The sequence below is a fragment of the Schistocerca serialis genome, chromosome 8 (genome assembly GCF_023864345.2).
Source record: "Schistocerca serialis cubense isolate TAMUIC-IGC-003099 chromosome 8, iqSchSeri2.2, whole genome shotgun sequence".
NCBI lineage: Eukaryota > Metazoa > Arthropoda > Insecta > Orthoptera > Acrididae > Schistocerca > Schistocerca serialis.
In genome coordinates, this window is record NC_064645.1 from 608155309 (window position 1) to 608175731 (window position 20423).

Genomic DNA, 20423 nt, shown 5'->3' on the forward strand with positions numbered 1-20423 from the left:
CATACTGGGATACTTTTTTTCTGGAGGCCGCAGTTTTCGAGTAATTCAAGAAACCGTGTCTGAAGGTCTGTTTTGTATGTCTTTCTTCAAATATTCGAATACTACCGTCTCTAGCGAAGACATATCCCGACACAAAATGTAAGTATATTAAATTTCCTACAAAAAACGTCCTGTTCATTTTTTCTGTAGGACTAACAGTTTGCGTGAAGTGACCGAGATAGTATGAAACTCTCGCACGTGGTTTTTAAAGGCGTTGTGGGTTGAATATAACCCATAGGTAGGGGCGGCTGAATTACACTGCATAAAAAGCAAGTGTGTGTACGTAAAGACACACTTATCTCAATGACCAACCACTACCACCCACTTGCGGTGTGGTCGTGGTGGGTGGGAGTGGGTGAGTGTGGTCGCGGTGGGAGCGAGTGGGTGAGTGTAGGTGGCAAAGATCGTTTTTATGAGTAGTGGTTGCTCTTGTGGATAGCGTAAGGACAGCACATTCTGCGTTAAACTTGCCGTTAAGTGTAGCTGAACAAGAACTTTCGATATGTGACATAACTAAATCATCGTCACGTGGACAAATATTGAAACAGTGCAAGGCCATCATATGGGACGAAAGCACAGTGGCTCACAGAAAGTCCTAGGACCCACCGGACAGAACCCTCCGGGACTTACGAGATAACGCGAATTTAACTGGAAGTGTATACAACCATTGTCAGGCGGTTTTCGTCAAACGCTGCCTGTCATTGCGAAATATACGGCAGCGGATGAAATGAAAGCCTGCTTAAAAAAAGTCGTTCATTTGGGAGCACCTAAAAATAATCAAGTTAACTAAAAATGTGAGAACGGAAATCTCGGGAGACGAAAGAGCGCGAGAACTTGGCGAAAACCTTTTACTAATACGTGAAGATACCTATCCAATAGACGAAAATTCTGCCAAATCAGACTGACAAATAAATTGTGTAATATTGTTGAAACATCTGAACAACTCATGAACGAAATATGCCAGGATATTGTCGAAAACTATACCAATTCAGAATGGTTAAGCGACCGAGTTATTCTAGTGGCCGGCCGGTGTGGGCGTGCGGTTCTAAGCGCGTCAGTTTGGAACCGCGTGACCGCTACGGTCGCAGGTTCGAATCCTGCCTCGGGCATGGATGTGTGTGATGTCCTTAGGTTAGTTAGGTTTAAGTAGTTCTAAGTTCTAGGGGACTGATGACCTCAGATGTTAAGTCCCATAGTGCTCAGAGCCATTTGAACCATTTTTAATGTTCCAGGAATGCCGTTGGGTTGCCTCAAATTGATGGTTGGTTCGCCGGTCATTTTACTGCGGAATCTGAATTGGCCGAAACTGTGTAATAGCGCAAGACTCGGTACAAGACTCTGCATCAAACAACTGCAGAATAACATCGTCGCAGCCAGTATTGTGACGCAAAGAGAAAGGGCAAACGGGATTTATCCCGCGAAAACCTTTCATATAATCTGTATTGCTCTTCACGTTAAGGCTACAACCCTGTATCACTCCCAGTTATTGCTTACGTTTCATGTTTTTCGACTCTCATAGCTGCAATCGGGTTTATGTACAAATTATACACTGAAGCGCCAAAGAAAGTGGCATAGGCATGCGTATTCAAATACAGAAGTATATAAACAGGAAGAATACGGTACTGCGATCGGCAACGCCTATATAAGACAACAAATGTTTGGCACAGTCGTTAGATCGGTTACTGTTGCTACAATGGCAGGTTATCAGGATTTAACTGAGTCTGAACGCAGCGATGAAGTGAGGATTTTCCGGTACGACCATTTCACTAGTGTACCATGAATATCAGGAATCCGATAAAACATCAAATCTCGGACAACGCTGCGGCTGGAAAAGGATACTGCAAGAACGGGACAACAACGACTGAAGAGAATCGTTCAACCTTTACAGAAGTGCAACCGTTCCGCAAATTGCTGCAGATTTCAATACTGGGCCATCAACAAGTGTCAGCCTGCGAACCATTCAACGAAATATCATCGATATAGGCTTTCGGAGCCGAAGGCCCACTCGTGTACCCTTGATGACTGCACGACATAAAGCTTTACGCCTCGTCTGGGCCCGTCAACACCGACATTGGACTGTTGATGACTGGAAACATGTTGCCTGGTCGGAGAGGCTCGTTTTAAATTGTGTAGAGCGGATGGACGTGTACTGGTATGGAGACAACCTCATGAGTAAATGGACGCTATATGGCAGCAGGGGACTGTTCAAGCTGGTGGAGGTTCTGTAATGGTGTGGGGCGTGTGCAGTTAGAGATATATGAGACCCCTGATACGTCTAGATTCGACTCCGACAGGTGATACTTACGTAAGCATCCTGCCTGATCACCTGCATCCATTCATGACTATTGTGCATTCGACGGACCTGGGCAGTTCCAGCAGTAAGGAAAGCGACACCCCACACGTCCAGAGTTTCTACAGAGCGGCTCCAGGAACACTCTTTTGAATTTAAACACTTCCGCTGGTCACAAAACTCCCCAGTCATCAACATTATTGAGCGTATCTGGGACACCGTGCAACGTGCTGTTCAGAAGAGATCTCCACCCCCTCGTACTCTTACGGATTTATGGACAGCCCTGCAGGGTTCATGGTGTCAGTTCCCTCCAGCACTACTTCAGACATTAGTCGAGTCCATGCCACGTCGCGCTGCGGCACTAGAGCGTGCTCGCGGGGGCCCTACACGATATTAGGCAGGCGTACCAGTTTCTTTGTCTCTTCACTGTAGATGATCTTTCTTTCCAAAAATGGTTCAAATGGCTCTGAGCACTATGCGACTTAACTTCTGAGGTCATCAGTCGCCTAGAACTTAGAAATAATTAAACCTATCTAACCTAAGGACATCACACACATCCATGCCCGAGGCAGGATTCGAACCTGCGACCGTAGCGGTCGTTCGGCTCCAGACTGTAGCGCCTAGAACCGCACGGCCACTCCGGCCGGCTTTCTTTCCAAAATTCCAAAGTCCAGTCCAATCAGATGTTAGTTTCTTAGTGAAGTTCTACAACAGAAGCTATTGAACACTTTCTTCAAAAGGAGGAATGATTGGAATTTAGTCGGTCTCAGGCGCTGCAGTCATGGACTGTGCGGCTGGTCCCGGCGGAGGTTCGAGTCCTCCCTCGGGCATGAGTGTGTGTGTGTGTTTGTCCTTAAGATAATTTAGGTTAAGTAGTGTGTAAGCTTAGGGACTGATGACCTTAGCAGTCAAGTCACATAAGATTTCACCCACATTTGAACATTTGGAATTTAGTTTTCTATCGACAAGGGTGTTGTTACGGACGTAACACTGGCTCAGTTGGAGAACTTCTGTGTGGACTAGTGGTTAGAGTAGATGGCTGCTGACTATGACAGGCGGGCCGCTTGTGACCGAGCGGTTCTAGGCGCTTCAGTCCGGAACCAAAAAATGGCTCCGAGCACTATGGGACTTAACATCTGTGGTCATCAGCCCCTAGAACTTAGAACTACTTAAACCTAACTAACCTAAGGACATCACACACATCCATGCCCGAGGCAGGATTCGAACCTGCGACCGTAGCAGTCGCGCGATTCCGGACTGCGCGCCTAGAACCGCTAGACCACCGCGGCCGGCAGTCCGGAACCACGCGGCTGCTGCGATCACAGGTTCGAATCCTGCCTCGGGCATGGATTTGTCTGATGTCTTTAGGTTAGTTAGGTTTAAGTAGTTCTAAGTCTACGGGAGTGATGACATCATAAGTCTCGTAGTGCTTAGAGCCATTTTTTGGCTATGACAGTCCCGGATTCAATTTTGGTTATCATAATAGATTTTTTCCGAGGCGCGAAGGTCTGAGAAGATGACCTCTGAGCCTTGCATGAAGAAAGCAGAGACATTATTTGTATCTGGGTGAGTTACTTATGCATGGCAAGGAAACTAGCCATAGGATTGTTGGAGGAACCATCCCAGCAAATGACTTAGGTGATACAGCAAACCTGAATTAGAAAGGCCAGCTGTGGGTTCGAAGCATGCTGTTGCAGAATATGAATCCAGTCCATTGGCCGCTGCGCTGCTCTATCGGTATTTGCAGAATGACTGTGTTGTGTGCTGGTAAATAAAACAAATCACAGAGACAAGCAGGAGCTTTTGACCTGTAAATAGTGACGGCATACTACTAGGAAGCCTCAATTCCCCGTAAAAGTTACAATCTAGTTGAGTGTTTGTCTATCCGTGATCCGCGAACTGTCTGAGGAATTTCAGGATCATGATAACAGTCGGCACAGCGGATAGAGGAATTAAATTCATGAATAAACAACAAGCAGAGCAACTTACCACGCACGTGTAGAAGATGCACACGACACATACTGCGCAGGAGACGATGTGGATGTTGATGCCGGTAACTGGGAACGCAAAAATAAAACGTAATGAACGAGGATGGCATTTTTTATGGAATATGTACATTCTCTGTGACATCTTAATTCATATTTAGTGCAGAAAATTATGTTTTGTAAAATGAATTTAAAACATATTCAGTTAAAATAAACGTACCTAACATTTACTTAAATTTCCTCGACGCAGATTTACTTTTGTGTAACGACTTTAAGCAACACTTTTCCTCTGATACTGCAGCGCATGCATGTACGAAGGGACAAGTACTATGTCGAATACAGCTGCTATTAAAATGTACTCGCAGTTGCAAATATGGACGACCTTCAGCTGTACAACGGAATGACGATGGTGAAAATTTGGGGCTCGAACCAGGACTACGCGCTTGTCGCGAGCGGCCGCGGTGGCATGCACCAGAAAATCGTATTTATCCGCAGATGCCGGGCAAGCAGTTTCAATAACAATGTCTACCCTGTACGGAAATACACATAATGAGTCTACGAGTGCAGGTTGTAGACATGTGAACAACGGTATATGGAAGTTCGGGTCTGGCCGTCAAGCAGGCTCGGATAGCCCAAGTGGCGCCGGCACGGTAGCTCAGTGTGTTGGGTCAGAGGGATAGCCGCCCTGTGTATTAATACAAACTGAGTAACTTGATCAACAATTATTAACTTGAACAAGCGTCATGGGACGTCCGCTCCAAGTAAATAAAACGACCAATAACGAACAAAATGAGATTAAAAAAAAAGTGGTATAGGCGACCGCTCGCAACAGACGGGAAATCCGGATTCGACTCCCGCTCAGACACAAATTTTCAGTGTCAGCGTTCCATTATATACACTACTGGCCATTAAAATTTCTACACTACGAAGATGACGTGCTACAGACGCGAAATTTTACCGACAGGAAGAAGATGCTGCCATATGTAAATGATCAGCTTTTCAGAGCATTCACACAAAGTTGGCGCCGGTGGCGACACCTACAACGTGCTGACATGAGGAAAGTTTCCAACCGATTCCTCATACACAAACGGCAGTTCACCGGCGTTGCCTGGTGAAACGTTGTTGTGATGCCTCGTGTAAGGAGGAGACATGCGTACCATCACGTTTCCGACTTTGATAAAGGTCGGATTGTAGCCTATCGCGATTGCGCTTTATCGTACCGCGACGCTGCTGCTCGCGTTGGTCGAGATCCAACGACTGTTAGCAGAATATGGAATCGGTGGGTTTAGGAGGGTAATACGGAACCCCGTGCTGGATCCCATCGGCCTCGTATCACTAGCAGTCGAGATGACAGGCATCTTATCCGCATGGCTGTAACGGATCGTGCAGCCACGTCTCGATCCCTGAGTCAACAGATGGGGTCGTTTGAAAGACAACAACCATCTGCACGAACAGTTCGACGACGTTTGCAGCAGCATGGACTATCAGCTCGGAGACCATGGCTGCGGTTACCCTTGACGCTGCATCACAGGCAGGAGCGCCTCCGATGGTGTACTCAACGACGAACCTGGGTGCACGAATGGCAGACCGTCATTTTTTCGAATGAATCCAGGTTCTATTTACAGCATCGTGATGGTCGCATCCGTGTTTGGCGACATCGCGGTGAACGCACATTGGAAGCGTGTATTCGTCATCGCCATACTTGCGTATCACCTGGCGTGATGGTATGGGGTGCCATTGGTTACACGTCTCGGTCACCTTTTGTTCGCATTGACGGCACTTTGAATAGTGGACGTTACATTTCAGACGTGTTACGACCCGTGGCTCTACCCTTCATTAGATCCCTGCGAAACCCTACATTTCAGCAGGATAATGTACGACCGCATGTTGCAGGTCCTGTACGGGCCTTTCTAGATACAGAAAATGATCGACTGCTGCCCTGGCCAGCACATTCTCCAGATCTCTCACCAATTCAAAACGTCTGGTCAATGGTGGCCGAGCAACTGGCTGGTCACAATACGCCAGTCACTACTGTTGATGAACTGTGGTATCGTGTTGAAGCTGCATGGGCAGCTGCACCTGTACACGCCATCCAAGCTCTGTTTGACTCAATGCCCAGGCGTATCAAGGCCGTTATTACGGCCAGAGGTGGTTGTTCTGGGTACTGATTTCTCAGGATCTATGCACCCAAATTGCGTGAAAATGTAATCACATGTCAGTTCTAGTATAATATATTTGTCAAATAAATACCCGTTTATCATCTGCATTTCTTCTTGGTGGAGCAATTTTTATGGCCAGTAGTGTAGCTGAGGGTTGTCCATATTCGCAACTGAGAATACATTTCATGTTCAATTTTTCTCAGTTGTGCGAGTTATGGAGTGATGTATAAGTATCAGAATCTGTTTTATGTGTACCAGCAGCCATAAGGAATCTGGATAACAAAGGAAGAGTGAGCGATTTTGCAACCGTCCTAAGAACAATTTAAACCTTCATTTGATGTGCAAAATGTTTTATAATGATTTACCAAAATTAAAATAACCGTGATATAAGGTAACTGCGTGAGAAATTAATAAAGTTAAATTCCTCCAGTAGCAAATTTAATCAATGGCGTGGAGCAAGTAAGGCCACACAGCTAATCATATTCTGTTGAAGAAAAAATTTTTTTATACTATTCATTTATTACGTTCGAGACGAGATTCCTGTAAAATTCTCAAATGAATAATAATTACGCAGAAATTTCATTACAGGCATGGTTGAATAAATTTACAAAATGTGCGACCTACGCATCATTATCCTCCTCACGCTAATGAGATTCATTGGATCTGTCAATCACAGAAGTACTCTGTTCCATGTCGTGGAACGCATCACTGAAACGGGTAATCTGATAATCTCTTGTGGAACTTGTGGAGTAAATTAATGTTCAGGCCGATTAAAACTGTATGCTGCATAGAGGATCGATTGAGAAATCCAGCTTTAGGGGTAATGTCAATACCGACTGGGCTATCCACACACCACTTATGATTTTTACAGCTTTCTGCAGTGAGGGCCAGAAGTAGTTATCTCGTACTTTTCAAACATAAGAGTAATGTACACCACACTGTTCACGCGCAAAAGCTAAAGAGGCGTTCAATATAGCTAATTAGCTGACCACGGCCTACTCACTAGTTTCCAAAGTCGACGGCTGCGCTCGCCCGTGGTCACTGAAATGGGTTGGGGCTCTACCATGCTAGAGCCCAAGGCTGCTGTACACAGCAAGCGATACTGACCACAGCACTTCCACAAAAGCGGTAGCACGCTGGCAGAAGTACAGGTCAGAGACTGGATGTCTATGTTACTAAATCGCTATTTCGGAGCCCGCTACTAGTTGGACGTTGCCTGTCTATTGGGTTCCAGGGGCAAAAAAATTATTTTCAGCGTTTTAAGTAATTATTTATCGAATTAAAAATTTAAAATAATGGCATAATCTACTCATTAAGAGGTACAATCTTACGTTAAAAGTTTAATGCAGTTAGACAAGAAGTACGGTTAGAAACTGTGGGTTTTTCTTGAGGCAGCGTAACTTACGGCACATAAATAACCGGACTTAAGTATTTCAGTATTTGGGAATGAGAACACTTTGCGACTTCCAACAGGCTTTACACATAATTTCAAACTTTTACAAAACTGTATATCGCTGACACCCAACGCAAAATGATGAAAGCAAAAAATTTTCTGCACTTACTATATTTTCAGTGTGAATGCAGTCAGACTTCAGCAACTGAGCATCACGTTTTAATTTATACTTCTATACTATGGACTTTATTCGCAACACTGTTTGCAGATAGTATCCACTTCTACTACTGAATGTACACTGAAGACCCAAAGAAACTGGTATATCTGCTTAATATCTTGTAGGGCCCCCACGAGCATGCAGAAGTGCCGCAACACGACGTGGCATGGACTCGATTAATGTCTGGAGTAGTGCTGGAGGTAACTGAAACCACGAATAGTGCAGGGCTGTCCACAAATCTGTAAGAGTACGAGGGGGTGGAGATCACTTCTGAACAGCACGTTCCAAGGTGTCCCACATATAGCTTAATAATGTTCATGTCTGGGGAGTTTGGTGGCCAGCGGAAGCGTTTAAACTCAGAAGAGTGCTCCTGGAGCCACTCTGTGGTAATTCTTGATGTGTGGGATGTCGCATTTTCCTGCTGGAGTTGCCCATGTCGGTCGGAATGCACAGTGGACATGAATGGATGCAGGTGATCAGACAGTATGTTTACGTACATGTCACCTGTCAGAGTCGTATCTAGATGTATCAGGGATCCCATATCACTCCAACCACACCATTCCAGAGCGTCCACCAGCTTGAGCAGTCCTCTGCTGACATGCAGGGTACACGGATTCATGAGGCTGTCTCCATACCCTCACATATCCATCCGCTCCATACAATCTGAAATGAGACTCGTCCGACCAGGCAACATGTTTCCAGTCATCAACAGTGTTGACGGGCCCAGGCGAGGCGTAAAGCTTTATGTCGTGCAGTCATCGAGGGTACATGAGTCGGCCTTCGGCTCCGAACAATGATGTTCCGTTGAATGGTTCGCACACTGACACATGTTGATGGCTCAGCGAATGAAATCTGCAGCAATTTGTGGAAGGGTTGCATTTCTGTCTTTGAGCAATTCTCTTCAGTCATTGCTGGTCCCGTTCTTACAGTATCTTTTTCCAGCCACATCGATTCGGAGAGTTGATACACTCCTGGAAATTGAAATAAGAACACCGTGAATTCATTGTCCCAGGAAGGGGAAACTTTATTGACACATTCCTGGGGTCAGATACATCACATGATCACACTGACAGAACCACAGGCACATAGACACAGGCAACAGAGCATGCACAACGTCGGCACTAGTACAGTGTATATCCACCTTTCGCAGCAATGCAGGCTGCTATTCTCCCATGGAGACGATCGTAGAGATGCTGGATGTAGTCCTGTGGAACGGTTTGCCATGCCATTTCCACCTGGCGCCTCAGTTGGACCAGCGTTCGTGCTGGACGTGCAGACCGCGTGAGACGACGCTTCATCCAGTCCCAAACATGCTCAATGGGGGACAGATCCGGAGATCTTGCTGGCCAGGGTAGTTGACTTACACCTTCTAGAGCACGTTGGGTGGCACGGGATACATGCGGACGTGCATTGTCCTGTTGGAACAGCAAGTTCCCTTGCCGGTCTAGGAATGGTAGAACGATGGGTTCGATGACGGTTTGGATGTACCGTGCACTATTCAGTGTCCCCTCGACGATCACCAGTGGTGTACGGCCAGTGTAGGAGATCGCTCCCCACAGCATGATGCCGGGTGTTGGCCCTGTGTGCCTCGGCCGTATGCAGTCCTGATTGCGGCGCTCACCTGCACGGCGCCAAACACGCATACGACCATCATTGGCACCAAGGCAGAAGCGACTCTCATCGCTGAAGACGACACGTCTCCATTCGTCCCTCCATTCACGCCTGTCGCGACACCACTGGAGGAGGGCTGCACGATGTTGGGGCGTGAGCGGAAGACGGCCTAACGGTGTGCGGGACCGTAGCCCAGCTTCATGGAGACGGTTGCGAATGGTCCTCACCGATACCCCAGGAGCAACAGTGTCCCTAATTTGCTGGGAAGTGGCGGTGCGGTCCCCTACGGCACTGCGTAGGATCCTACGGTCTTGGCGTGCATCCGTGCGTCGCTGCGGTCCGGTCCCAGGTCGACGGGCACGTGCACCTTCCGCCGACCACTGGCGACAACATCGATGTACTGCGGAGACCTCACGCCCCACGTGTTGAGCAATTCGGCGGTACGTCCACCCGGCCTCCCGCATGCCCACTATACGCCCTCGCTCAAAGTCCGTCAACTGCACATACGGTTCACGTCCACGCTGTCGCGGCGTGCTACCAGTGTTAAAGACTGCGATGGAGCTCCGTATGCCACGGCAAACTGGCTGACACTGACGGCGGCGGTGCACAAATGCTGCGCAGCTAGCGCCATTCGACGGCCAACACCGCGGTTCCTGGTGTGTCCGCTGTGCCGTGCGTGTGATCATTGCTTGTACAGCCCTCTCGCAGTGTCCGGAGCAAGTATGGTGGGTCTGACACACCGGTGTCAATGTGTTCTTTTTCCCATTTCCAGGAGTGTATTTTACCGGATTCCTGATATTCACTATACACTCGTGAAGTGGTCGTACAGGAAAATCACCACATCATCGCTACCTTTGAGATGCTGTGTCCCATCGCTCGTGCGTCGTCTATAACACCACGTTGAAACTCAGTTAAATCTTGATAACCTGCCATCGTAGCAGCAGTAATAGATCTAAGAATCGCGCCAGACACTTGTCTTATATAGGCGTTGCCGACCGCAGCGCCATATTCTACCTCTTTGCATATCTCTGTATTTGAATACGTACGCCTATAATAGTTTCTTGCTTCAGTACACCTGCAAAAGTATATCATTGTGTGACACACGTTTCAGGAGATATGACGTAAACACTAAGATACATGAAAAACTAACTAAATTGGGGCGTAAAGTACCCAGACTACATTCATTCAGTGTTTCATAATGAGAACACGTAACGATACCCAGAAAACTTAATTTCAAACCCTTCCTAAATTTCTTCTAGGTTACAATCTTAACAACATGAAGTATTTAACACATTAACTCGTTGGTAAAGTAATCAGACGTTTAAAGCTACTTTATACACGGGAGTTTGATTCTTTAATGAATCGGTGGTTTCTGGTTACTAGCTATTCCAGTTCAAAAAAGTTCACGGGAAATATTTGTTGGTGAGATTAAACAGATATCCCTCATGGGGGTATCTTAGCTCTAGATGCGACTATTTAGAGTGGAAATAGCTGGCACATACTAAACAAAGCTAATCTCTGAGTCTCACCTGTGTATGGAAGACACCGTTGGATTTTGATGAATCCTTACATGTTGCGAAATTGGGTGGCTCTAGCGCTTCCAATTTTTGAAACTGACGCACGTGTCTGTTGTCCTCCTGCAAAATAATCTTAACAACTTTTTTAACCATTTCCGTTTTCATAGCCAAAATCCCGGCTTTGGTTGATGCAAGGAGGACTGGCGTTTAACAACCCGCCAACGACGTGTTCATGAGAAACGGAAGACACGCTCATATTGGGAAGGCAGGCCTTGCCTTGAGCGATTTATTGTAATTACGGAGAACCTACATCTGGATTCCTGCTTAGGAATTTGAACCGTTGTCCTCCAGAATTCAATATCATGTCACAGTACCACTTCGCTTGGTGCGTACTGATTGTAACTGCTTTACTAAATCTACCAGAGGATCCCAAAAATTTGGTGTTATCAGATCATGCCGAATACCGTTACGCTCAGTGCAAAAAGTATATATTTTTCGAAGGTATCAATCAAGTTCATAAAATGTAGATGTTATGTTACTCTACAATTACATCTGAGAGGAAAACTTTGACTCTCTTAGAAAATTTCCCAATTACGAAATTCATGCTGAAGAATCCAGGCATTTGATATCAACGGACTAAACAGTGATAATAATGTGCCAGTAGCAGATGATGTAATAACTCTTGAGTGGCTTTAGTAATACTGTTCTGAAATACAGTTTTAATTCGGGTATCGCTATCTATATAGACAACGCTAAAAAAGCAGTGCAGTTAATTCGTGAAGAAGTTTGATAACGATATGGTACACCTCTTCAGATTCGATATTTATTTGAAAGTAGTGTAAGCAGACGAATCAGTTGGAGATGAACAGTTATCTCTCACCAGCTGTGATAAAAACCATTCACAGAGGCCCATGAACACGAGGCACTGAGACTGACAAAGTGGTTACATATTCTCGTATTCATTGTCGTCGACGATTAAGTTTTCAGCGACAATGGGGGTGGGTAACAAAAGTTCCTTCAATTTCTTAATTCTTTCCATTCCGTTATTCGTCATACTGTCGCGCTGAAGACAAGAGTTCTCTATTTCTAAAAAAGGTGACAGAGGAGCACACCATCTAGGAGAGAGAGACTTCCATGCGAACGCATTTTCAGAAACTATAATAAGTTACAATTTCCCGAGAGAATCATGGGGCTGATTTAAGAGCTAAAGCCAAAGGTTACATGCTGCAATAGAAAATTATGAAAAAGGATCCACAACCTCCAAATATCTGAGATGATGTAGTTATTACAATCTCTGTGTAATATATTGGTTATCTTTTTGTTCTGAAACAACGTCAAGCTCAGTTCTTCTTGTATCACTCACTTACTGCCTACAGGAAAATTAAAGAGACCTTTGGAGAAAAGAGAACCACTTGCATGAATATCAAGAGCTTAGATGGAAACCCAGTTCTAAGCAAAGAAGGGAAAGCAGAAAGGTGGAAGGAGTATATAGAGGGTCTATACAGGGGCGATGTTCTTGAGGACAATATTATGTAAATGGAAGAGGATGTAGATGAAGATGAAATGGGAAATATGATACTGCGTGAAGAGTTTGACAGAGCACTGAAAGACCTGAGTCGAAACAAGGCCCCGGGAGTAGACAACATTCCATTAGAACTACTGACAGCCTTGGGAGAGCCAGTCCTCACAAAACTCTACCATCAGGTGATTAAGATGTATGAGACATGCGGAATTACCTCAGACTTCAAGAAGAATATAATAATTCCAATCCCAAAGAAAGCAGGTATTGACAGATGTGCAAATTACCGAACTATCAGTTTAATAAGTCACAGCTGCAAAATACTAACACGAATTATTTACAGACGAATGGAAAAACTGATAGAAGACGACCTCGGGGAAGATCAGTTTGGATTCCGCAGAAATATTGGAACACGTAAGGCAATACTAACCTTACGAGTTATCTTAGAAGAAAGATTAAGGAAAGGCAAACCTACGTTTCTAGCATTTGTAGACTTAGAGAAAGCTTTTGACAATGTTGACTGGAATACTCTCTTTCAAATTCTGGAGGTGGCAGGGGTAAAATACAGGGAGCGAAATGCTATTTACAATTTGTACAGAAAGCAGAAGGGAGTGAGGCAGGGTTGTAGCCTCTCCCCGATGCTATTCAATCTGTATATTGAGCAAGCAGTAAAGGAAACAAAAGAAAAGTTCGGAGTAGGTATTAAAATCCATGGAGAAGAAATAAAAACTTTGAGGTTCGCCGATGACATTGTAATTCTGTCAGAGACAGCAAAGGACTTGGAAGAGCAGTTGAACGGAATGGACAGTGTCTTGAAAGGAGGGTATAAGATGACCATCAAAAAAAGCAAAGCGAGGATAATGGAATGTAGTCGAATTAAGTCGGGTGATGCTGTGGGAATTAGATTAGGAAATGAGACACTTAAAGTAGTAAAGGAGTTTTGCTATTTGGGGAGCAAAATAACTGATGATGGTCGGAGTAGAGAGGATATAAAATGTAGACTGGCAACGGCAAGGAAAGCGTTTCTGAAGAAGAGAAATTTGTTAACATCGATTATTGATTTAAGTGTCAGGAAGTCATTTCTGAAAGTACTTGTATGGAGTGTAGCCATGTATGGAAGTGAAACATGGACGATAAATAGTTTAGACAAGAGGAGAATAGAAGCTTTTGAAATATGGTGCTACAGAAGAATGCTGAAGATTAGGTGGGTAGATCACATAAGTAATGAGAGGGCTTTGAATAGAATTGGGGAGAAGAGAAGCTTGTGGCACAACTTGACTAGAAGAAGGGATCGGTTTTGTGGGACATGTTCTGAGGCATTAAGGGATCACCAATTTAGTACTGGAGGGCACGGTGGAGGGTAAAAATCGTAGAGGGAGACCAAGAGATGAATACACTAAGCAGATTCAGAAGGATTTAGGTTGCAGTAGGTACTGGGAGATGGAGGAGCTTGCACAGGATAGAGTAGCATGGAGAGCTGCATCAAACCAGTCTCAGGATTGAACCCACAACAACAACAACAACAACAACTCTTTGGCGCCTTTCCTGTATGCATAGAAAGTTGAAGGTAATGTTGTTGTACAATTTAGGTTAACTGTATACTATTCAAAGCTGTACTACTTTACCCAAGAGAATCGATTGGAGGTTTAGCAACCACAAGCGCCACCGCACAGGACTCATTACCCACAGCTGACTTTTTCGGAACGTTGCATACTTAAAGGCAGTGAAGTGATCTCGTATGACACAAAATTCTCTCTTCCTATCTACTCCACAGACAATGCAACGGAAAATTTTGTAGAAATCGTTATTGCTGACGACATGATGAACTGTGCTAGCGGATTTCAAACTGTCATTAGGAGTTCTTAAAACCCATCGCGCTGGAAGAGTTGTGGCGGAGCGTTTGTTACGATTAAGGCTGTCAAATTCGTAAATCATACAAGGTGGTCAGCCTCGGCATATGACTATTACAAAAAGAGAATGTTAGATTATCATCGTAAGTGTGATGAACAGAACTTCAGACAAGAAATACTAGTCCTGTCTATCCTACTGCTCAGGAAACAGTTCGTTATCGTCTACTTCCCACACACTCACGACACAGGTTCGTGGCATGAATATGAACCATCACATGGTTTAGTATGAGAAGAACGACTGCTAAGGGAATCGTTCTTTTAAATTGGGCCCCAAGCCAAGCAGAAGTCGTCTAGTAGAAACTGACGAAGCTGTCGGGCCTAATTTTACATTGCAGTCGTGAAACAGATTGGTAGCAACTTCGTGAACTTGTTTTTGAGTCATCAGTATTCTGACTAGTTTGATGAGGCCCACGCCGGCCGCTGTGGCCGAGCGGAGCTAGGGGCTTCAGACCGGAACCGTGCTGCTGCTGCGGTCGCAGTTTCGAACCCTGCCTCGGGCATGGATGTGTGTGATGTCCCTAGGTTAGTTAGGTTTAAGTAGTTCTAAGTCTAGGCGACTGATGACCTCAGATGTTAAGTCCCATAGTGCTTAGAGCCATTTGAACCTTTTATTTTATTTTATTTTTTATGCGGCCCGCTCGAATTCCTCTCTGTACCCACCTCTTCATCTCTGAGTAGTACTTCCAACCTACTTCCTCAGTTATCTGCTGGAAGTGTTCCAGTCTATGTCGTCCTCTGCAGTTTTTATCCTCTACAGCTCCCTCTAGTCCCACAGAAATTATTCCCCGATATCTTAACAATGTCCCATGGTCCTGTCCTTCTTCTTGACAGTGTTTGCATATATTTCTTTCCTCACGGATTCTGCGGAGAACCTCCTCATTCCTTTTTAGTGCACCTAATTTTCAACATTCATGTGTAGCACCACATCTCAAATGCCTCGATGCTCTTCCGTTCTGGTTTTTCCACAGTCCACGTTTGACTACTGTACAATGCTGTGCTCCAAACGTACGTTATCAGAAATTTCTTCCTCAAATTAAGGCCTGTGTTTGATACTAGTAGACGTCTCTTGGCCAGGAATGCCCTTTTGCCAGTGCCTGTCTGCTTCTGATGTCCTCCTTACTCCGTTCGTCATTGGTTGTCTTGCTGCCTAGGTAGTAGAATTCTTTAACTTCATCTAATTCGTGACCATGAATCCTGATGTTAAGTTTCTCGCTGTTCTCATTTCTGCTACTTCTCATTACTTTCGTCTTTCTACGATTTACTATCAGTCCATATTCTATACTCAATAGACTATTCATTCCATTCAGCACCTCATGTAATTTTCTTCACTTTCACTGAGGCTAGCAATGTTATCAGCGAATCGTCTCATTGATATCCTTTCACGCTGAATTTTTATTCCACTCCTGAACTTCTCTTTTATTTGTGTCACTGCTTCTTCGATGTATAGATTAAACAGTAGGACGCATTCGCGCCCTCCCATCGGTATGATGAAGAAGCTATCGGGATTCATCAGATCCTGCAACGCTCAGCCACTGCGCCAATATCCAGTGCCGATGGTCACGTGCGTGTTTCAATCGTAGTTAGCGATGTCGTAGTGTTAACATTGGCACATGCATGGGTCGTCAGCTGTGGAGGCCCATAGTCAGGAGTGTTTGGTGCTCTGAGTGTTCAGACGCACTTGTACTCCTCTGCCCAGCATTAAAGTCTGATGGTAGTTCGCTCGACTTAGCCGCTTGCCCTGTTTACCAGTCTGCTCAGCCTACGACGTCCGCCATCTGCAATGACGGGTGACCGTCAACCCTACGATATCTGGACGTAGTTTCACCTTAGTTTCGCTGCGTGTTAAAGACCTTCGCCATAGCACTTCTCTAACACCCACTGTTGTGACTTGGCAAGACAGCCAAGCCACTAGGAGGTAGCCGAAAGGCACGCTTTTAAGTTCACGCAGGCTGGCGTGAGGTCTGGAACAGGTAAAGTAATTGAGACTAGCAAATAAAGTACGTAGCTGCTGGAATACTTAACTTTAATCCATAATTGGTGAACATCGGTCTGACGGTACATGCATCACAAGATAAATAGCAAATGATAATGGCGCCTTGCTAGGTCGTAGCAAATGACGTAGCTGAAGGCTATGCTAACTATCGTCTCGGCAAATGAGAGCGTAATTTGTCAGTGAACCATCGCTAGCAAAGTCGGCTGTACAACTTGGGCGAGTGCTAGGAAGTGTCTCTAGACCTGCCGTGTGGTGGCACTCGGTCTGCAATCACTGACAGTGGCAACACGCGGGTCCGACGTATACTAACGGACCGCGGCCGATTTAAAGGCTACCACCTAGCAAGTGTGGTGTCTGGCGGTGACACCACACCAATCACTGCAGCATCTTGACAATGCATTTGCAGTAAATCAAGCGAGAACGCTACCGGACGACCACGAGCTGCGGATTCCAATCTTACTGTTCCCTCTTAGCTCATGTACATACTGTAAATTACTCATCTTTCGTTATAGCTTAACCATACACTTCAAAGAATTTTGAACATCTTGCATGGTTTTACATTGTCGAACTTTTTTACAGGTCGACGAATCCTATAACGTGTATTGATTCTTCTTCAGTCTTGCTTATGACCTTCAACGACAGAACCGCCCCTCTGGTGCATTTATCTTTCCCCAAACTGATCCTTGTATGTTGTATGTTAACCGAGGACCTAGAAACGACGGAGAGGCTCCGTCCCCGCCGCAGCCGCAGTGGTCCACAACCCCACGACGACTACCGCAGTCCACTTCACCCCCCTGTCGCCCCACACCGAACCCAGGGTTATTGTGCGGTTCGGCCCCCGGTGGACACCCCCCCCCCCCCCCCCCCCAGGGAACGTCTCACACCAGACTACCCCTGTTTGCGTGGTAGAGTAATGGTGGTGTACACGTACGTGGAGAATTTGTTTGCGCAGCAAGCGCCGACATAGTGTAGCTGAGGCGGAATAGGGGGAACCAGCCCGCATTCGCCGAGGTAGGTGGAAAACCTCGAGACAAGTCCGCCGGGCCGGGGACCAGGCGCTCCTTCCCGCTCCAGAAAGCCTTGCGTTAGACCGCTCGGCTAACCGGGCGGGCTTAAACTGATCCTTACCTAACTGATTCCCACTTTTGTTTTCGATTCTTCTATACCTTATCTTTGCCAACAACTTGGATGAATGACCCGTTAGGCTGACTGTGCGATGATACTCGCACTTGTCGGATGTTGCTATCTTCGGAACTGATTGGATGATGTTCTTCCGAAAATTTGATGGCACACAGCCAACCTCATACATTCTACACACCAGCATGAATAGTCGTTTTCTTCCCGTACCCCCAATAGCTTTGCCGATAAAATTTTGTTTATCCCTTCTGCCGCAGTTGGTCTTCCAAGGCTCTTTTAAATTCTGATTCTCATACTGGATCCCCCTTCTCTTCTATATCAACTCCTATTTCTTCTTCTGTTACGTCATCAGACAAGTCTTCCCCCTCATAGAAGCCTTTTCACCTATCCGCTCTCTCCTCTGCATTTAACAGTGGAATTCCCATTGTACTCTTAATGTTACCACCCATGCGTTTAATTTCACCGACGATTGTTTTGAATTTTCTATATGCTGAGTCAGTCCTCCGGACAATTATTCAGTCATTTCCTTTTTGATTTCTTCACATTTTTCATGGAGCCATTTCGCCTTAGTTTCACTGCTCTTCCTACTTATTTCATTCCTTAGTGACTTGTACTTCTGTATTACTGAATTTCCGTGAACATTTTTGTACTCCCTTCTTTCATCGATCGATTCAAGAATTTCTTCTGTTACACAAAGTTTCTTAACAGCTACCTTCTTTGTACCTGCGTTTTTCTTTCCAGGTTCTGTGATTGCCCTTTCTAGAGAGTTCCATTCCTCTTCAACTGTACTGCCTACTGAGCTACTCCTTATTGCTGTATCTATAGCCTCAGAGAGCCTCAAGCGTATCTCGTCATTCCTTAGTACTTCCGTATCCTACTTCTTTTCGTATTGATTCTTCCTGACTAATGTCATAAACTTCCTCCTACTCTTCTTCATTACTAAATTGCGATCTAAATCTATATCTGCTTCTGGGTACGCCTTACAATCAAATATCTGACTCCGTAATCTCTGCCTGACCACGATGTAATCCAGCTGAAATCTCTGTTACTAGTTGAAATTTACTGCAGAACTCAATTACTCTTTCCCCTCTCTCATTCCCACTGCCATGCCCATATTCTCCCGTAACTCATTCTTCTACTCCTTCCCGTACAATCTCATTCCAATCTCCCATGATAATTCGATTTTCGTCTCCCTTTAAGTAACGAATTACCCGTTCAATGTTCTCATATACTTTCTCTACCTCTTAATCTAATGTCTGTGAATAAACATTATATGTTCTTAATCTGTGGTTTCCATTGCCTTTTATATGCTCATGCCGTTGTTAATTGCTGATTCTCCCTCATTTTAGGGGCAGTTTCCAATCCCAAGGGTAAGAGAGTGCCTGAACCTCTGACTGCTGCTCTGTTCTTTTTGACAAGGCCATTGGTCGCAGGTTCGAATCCTGCCTCGGGCATGGATGTGTGTGATGTCCTTAGGTTAGTTAGGTTTAAGTAGTTCTAAGTTCTAGGGGACTTATGACCACAGCAGTTGAGTCCCATAGTGCTCAGAGCCATTTCAACCATTTTCATTTCAACGAAATATGCTTACTATTTGAGAAACAAAATAATCCACCTTAAAAGTACCAAGTGGCTAGCTATCAATCGTTTGATGTACAATAAGTTTTGCTTTTTGAAAACAACCGAATAAGTAACGTCAAAACAGGCAATTTTGGAATCTTACCATCCTCTTGGAAAAATGTTTGCAGACGCTCATGTTCCCAAGGGTACATTAAAGTGAGGGTTTGTTATATGACGAATCTTCTTCTTATTGTATCAAATACCTTACAGCACTCTAGCACAGTTCGACTCCAGTCCTCAGTTGGCAGAAACCGGCAAATGTCAGGTCTTGGATCAATTAGCATCTTTGCTTCCGCACCCACTGTCCAGCCTTTGATGTCCTACGGTACGCTAGGGAATTAGCAGCAAGACTCCTTCGTTGAACACGAGCCAGCTATGTAGGCGCCATCTGTATCACCAAAGCGCACTGTTGACATATAACCCGCATGCCACCTGTTCGATAGTAGTCGTTTCTTTGTCATGCTACTTGGATGGAATGACGCTGTGACAACGAGATGTGTTTACAGTCTCGGGACGAGGGAACTGCGTCTTCTCGCAGGGAAAAGACAGGAACTCAAGTAATGGGATAACTCACGTACATCTCCTGGTCCTTTAATCACCTTTTTCTTGGGCAGCTTTTGCGCCCACTCGGTAGCTGCGCCCTTGGTGGGGGTCTCTTAGTGATGGTAGCTATCGCTGAATCAAACGGTTTTTGATTATACCGGTTTTTTCATCTCCAGTTTATCCTGACTCCTATAGCTGCTAAAAATATCCTGTTTCTGATATAACCTATTTTCGGTTTTATTGCTATTTTTTCCAGTAATAAACTTAGATATCATATACGTTTCAAGAAAACTAGAAACAAAATGTCAAAAAAATAGGTAACTAAAAGAAAACTTAGTCAATATACCGCTCGATGCTTTTCTCGAAAGGAAAGGAGGGGCTGAATGTTACAAAAGTCATCAGTATTCTCCAATTGATTCCAATTTTTTTAAACGCTGCTCAGAAGTCATGCTATAATCGAGGATCATACAGCTATTTGAGCATTACGAGAAGT

The 20423-nt window shown here is 45.0% G+C and overlaps 1 protein-coding gene across 2 annotated transcripts in view; it reads right to left on the reverse strand.

The window, feature by feature from the left end:
* LOC126416621 (sodium-coupled monocarboxylate transporter 1-like) overlaps positions 1 to 20423 on the reverse strand; it is a 334959-nt gene that overhangs the window by 207079 nt on the left and 107457 nt on the right. For both annotated transcript variants that reach the window (XM_050084378.1, XM_050084377.1), the window contains exon 6: positions 4319 to 4386. In XM_050084378.1, the coding sequence (XP_049940335.1) occupies positions 4319 to 4386 (68 nt within the window). The remainder of the gene's footprint in view (positions 1 to 4318; positions 4387 to 20423) is intronic.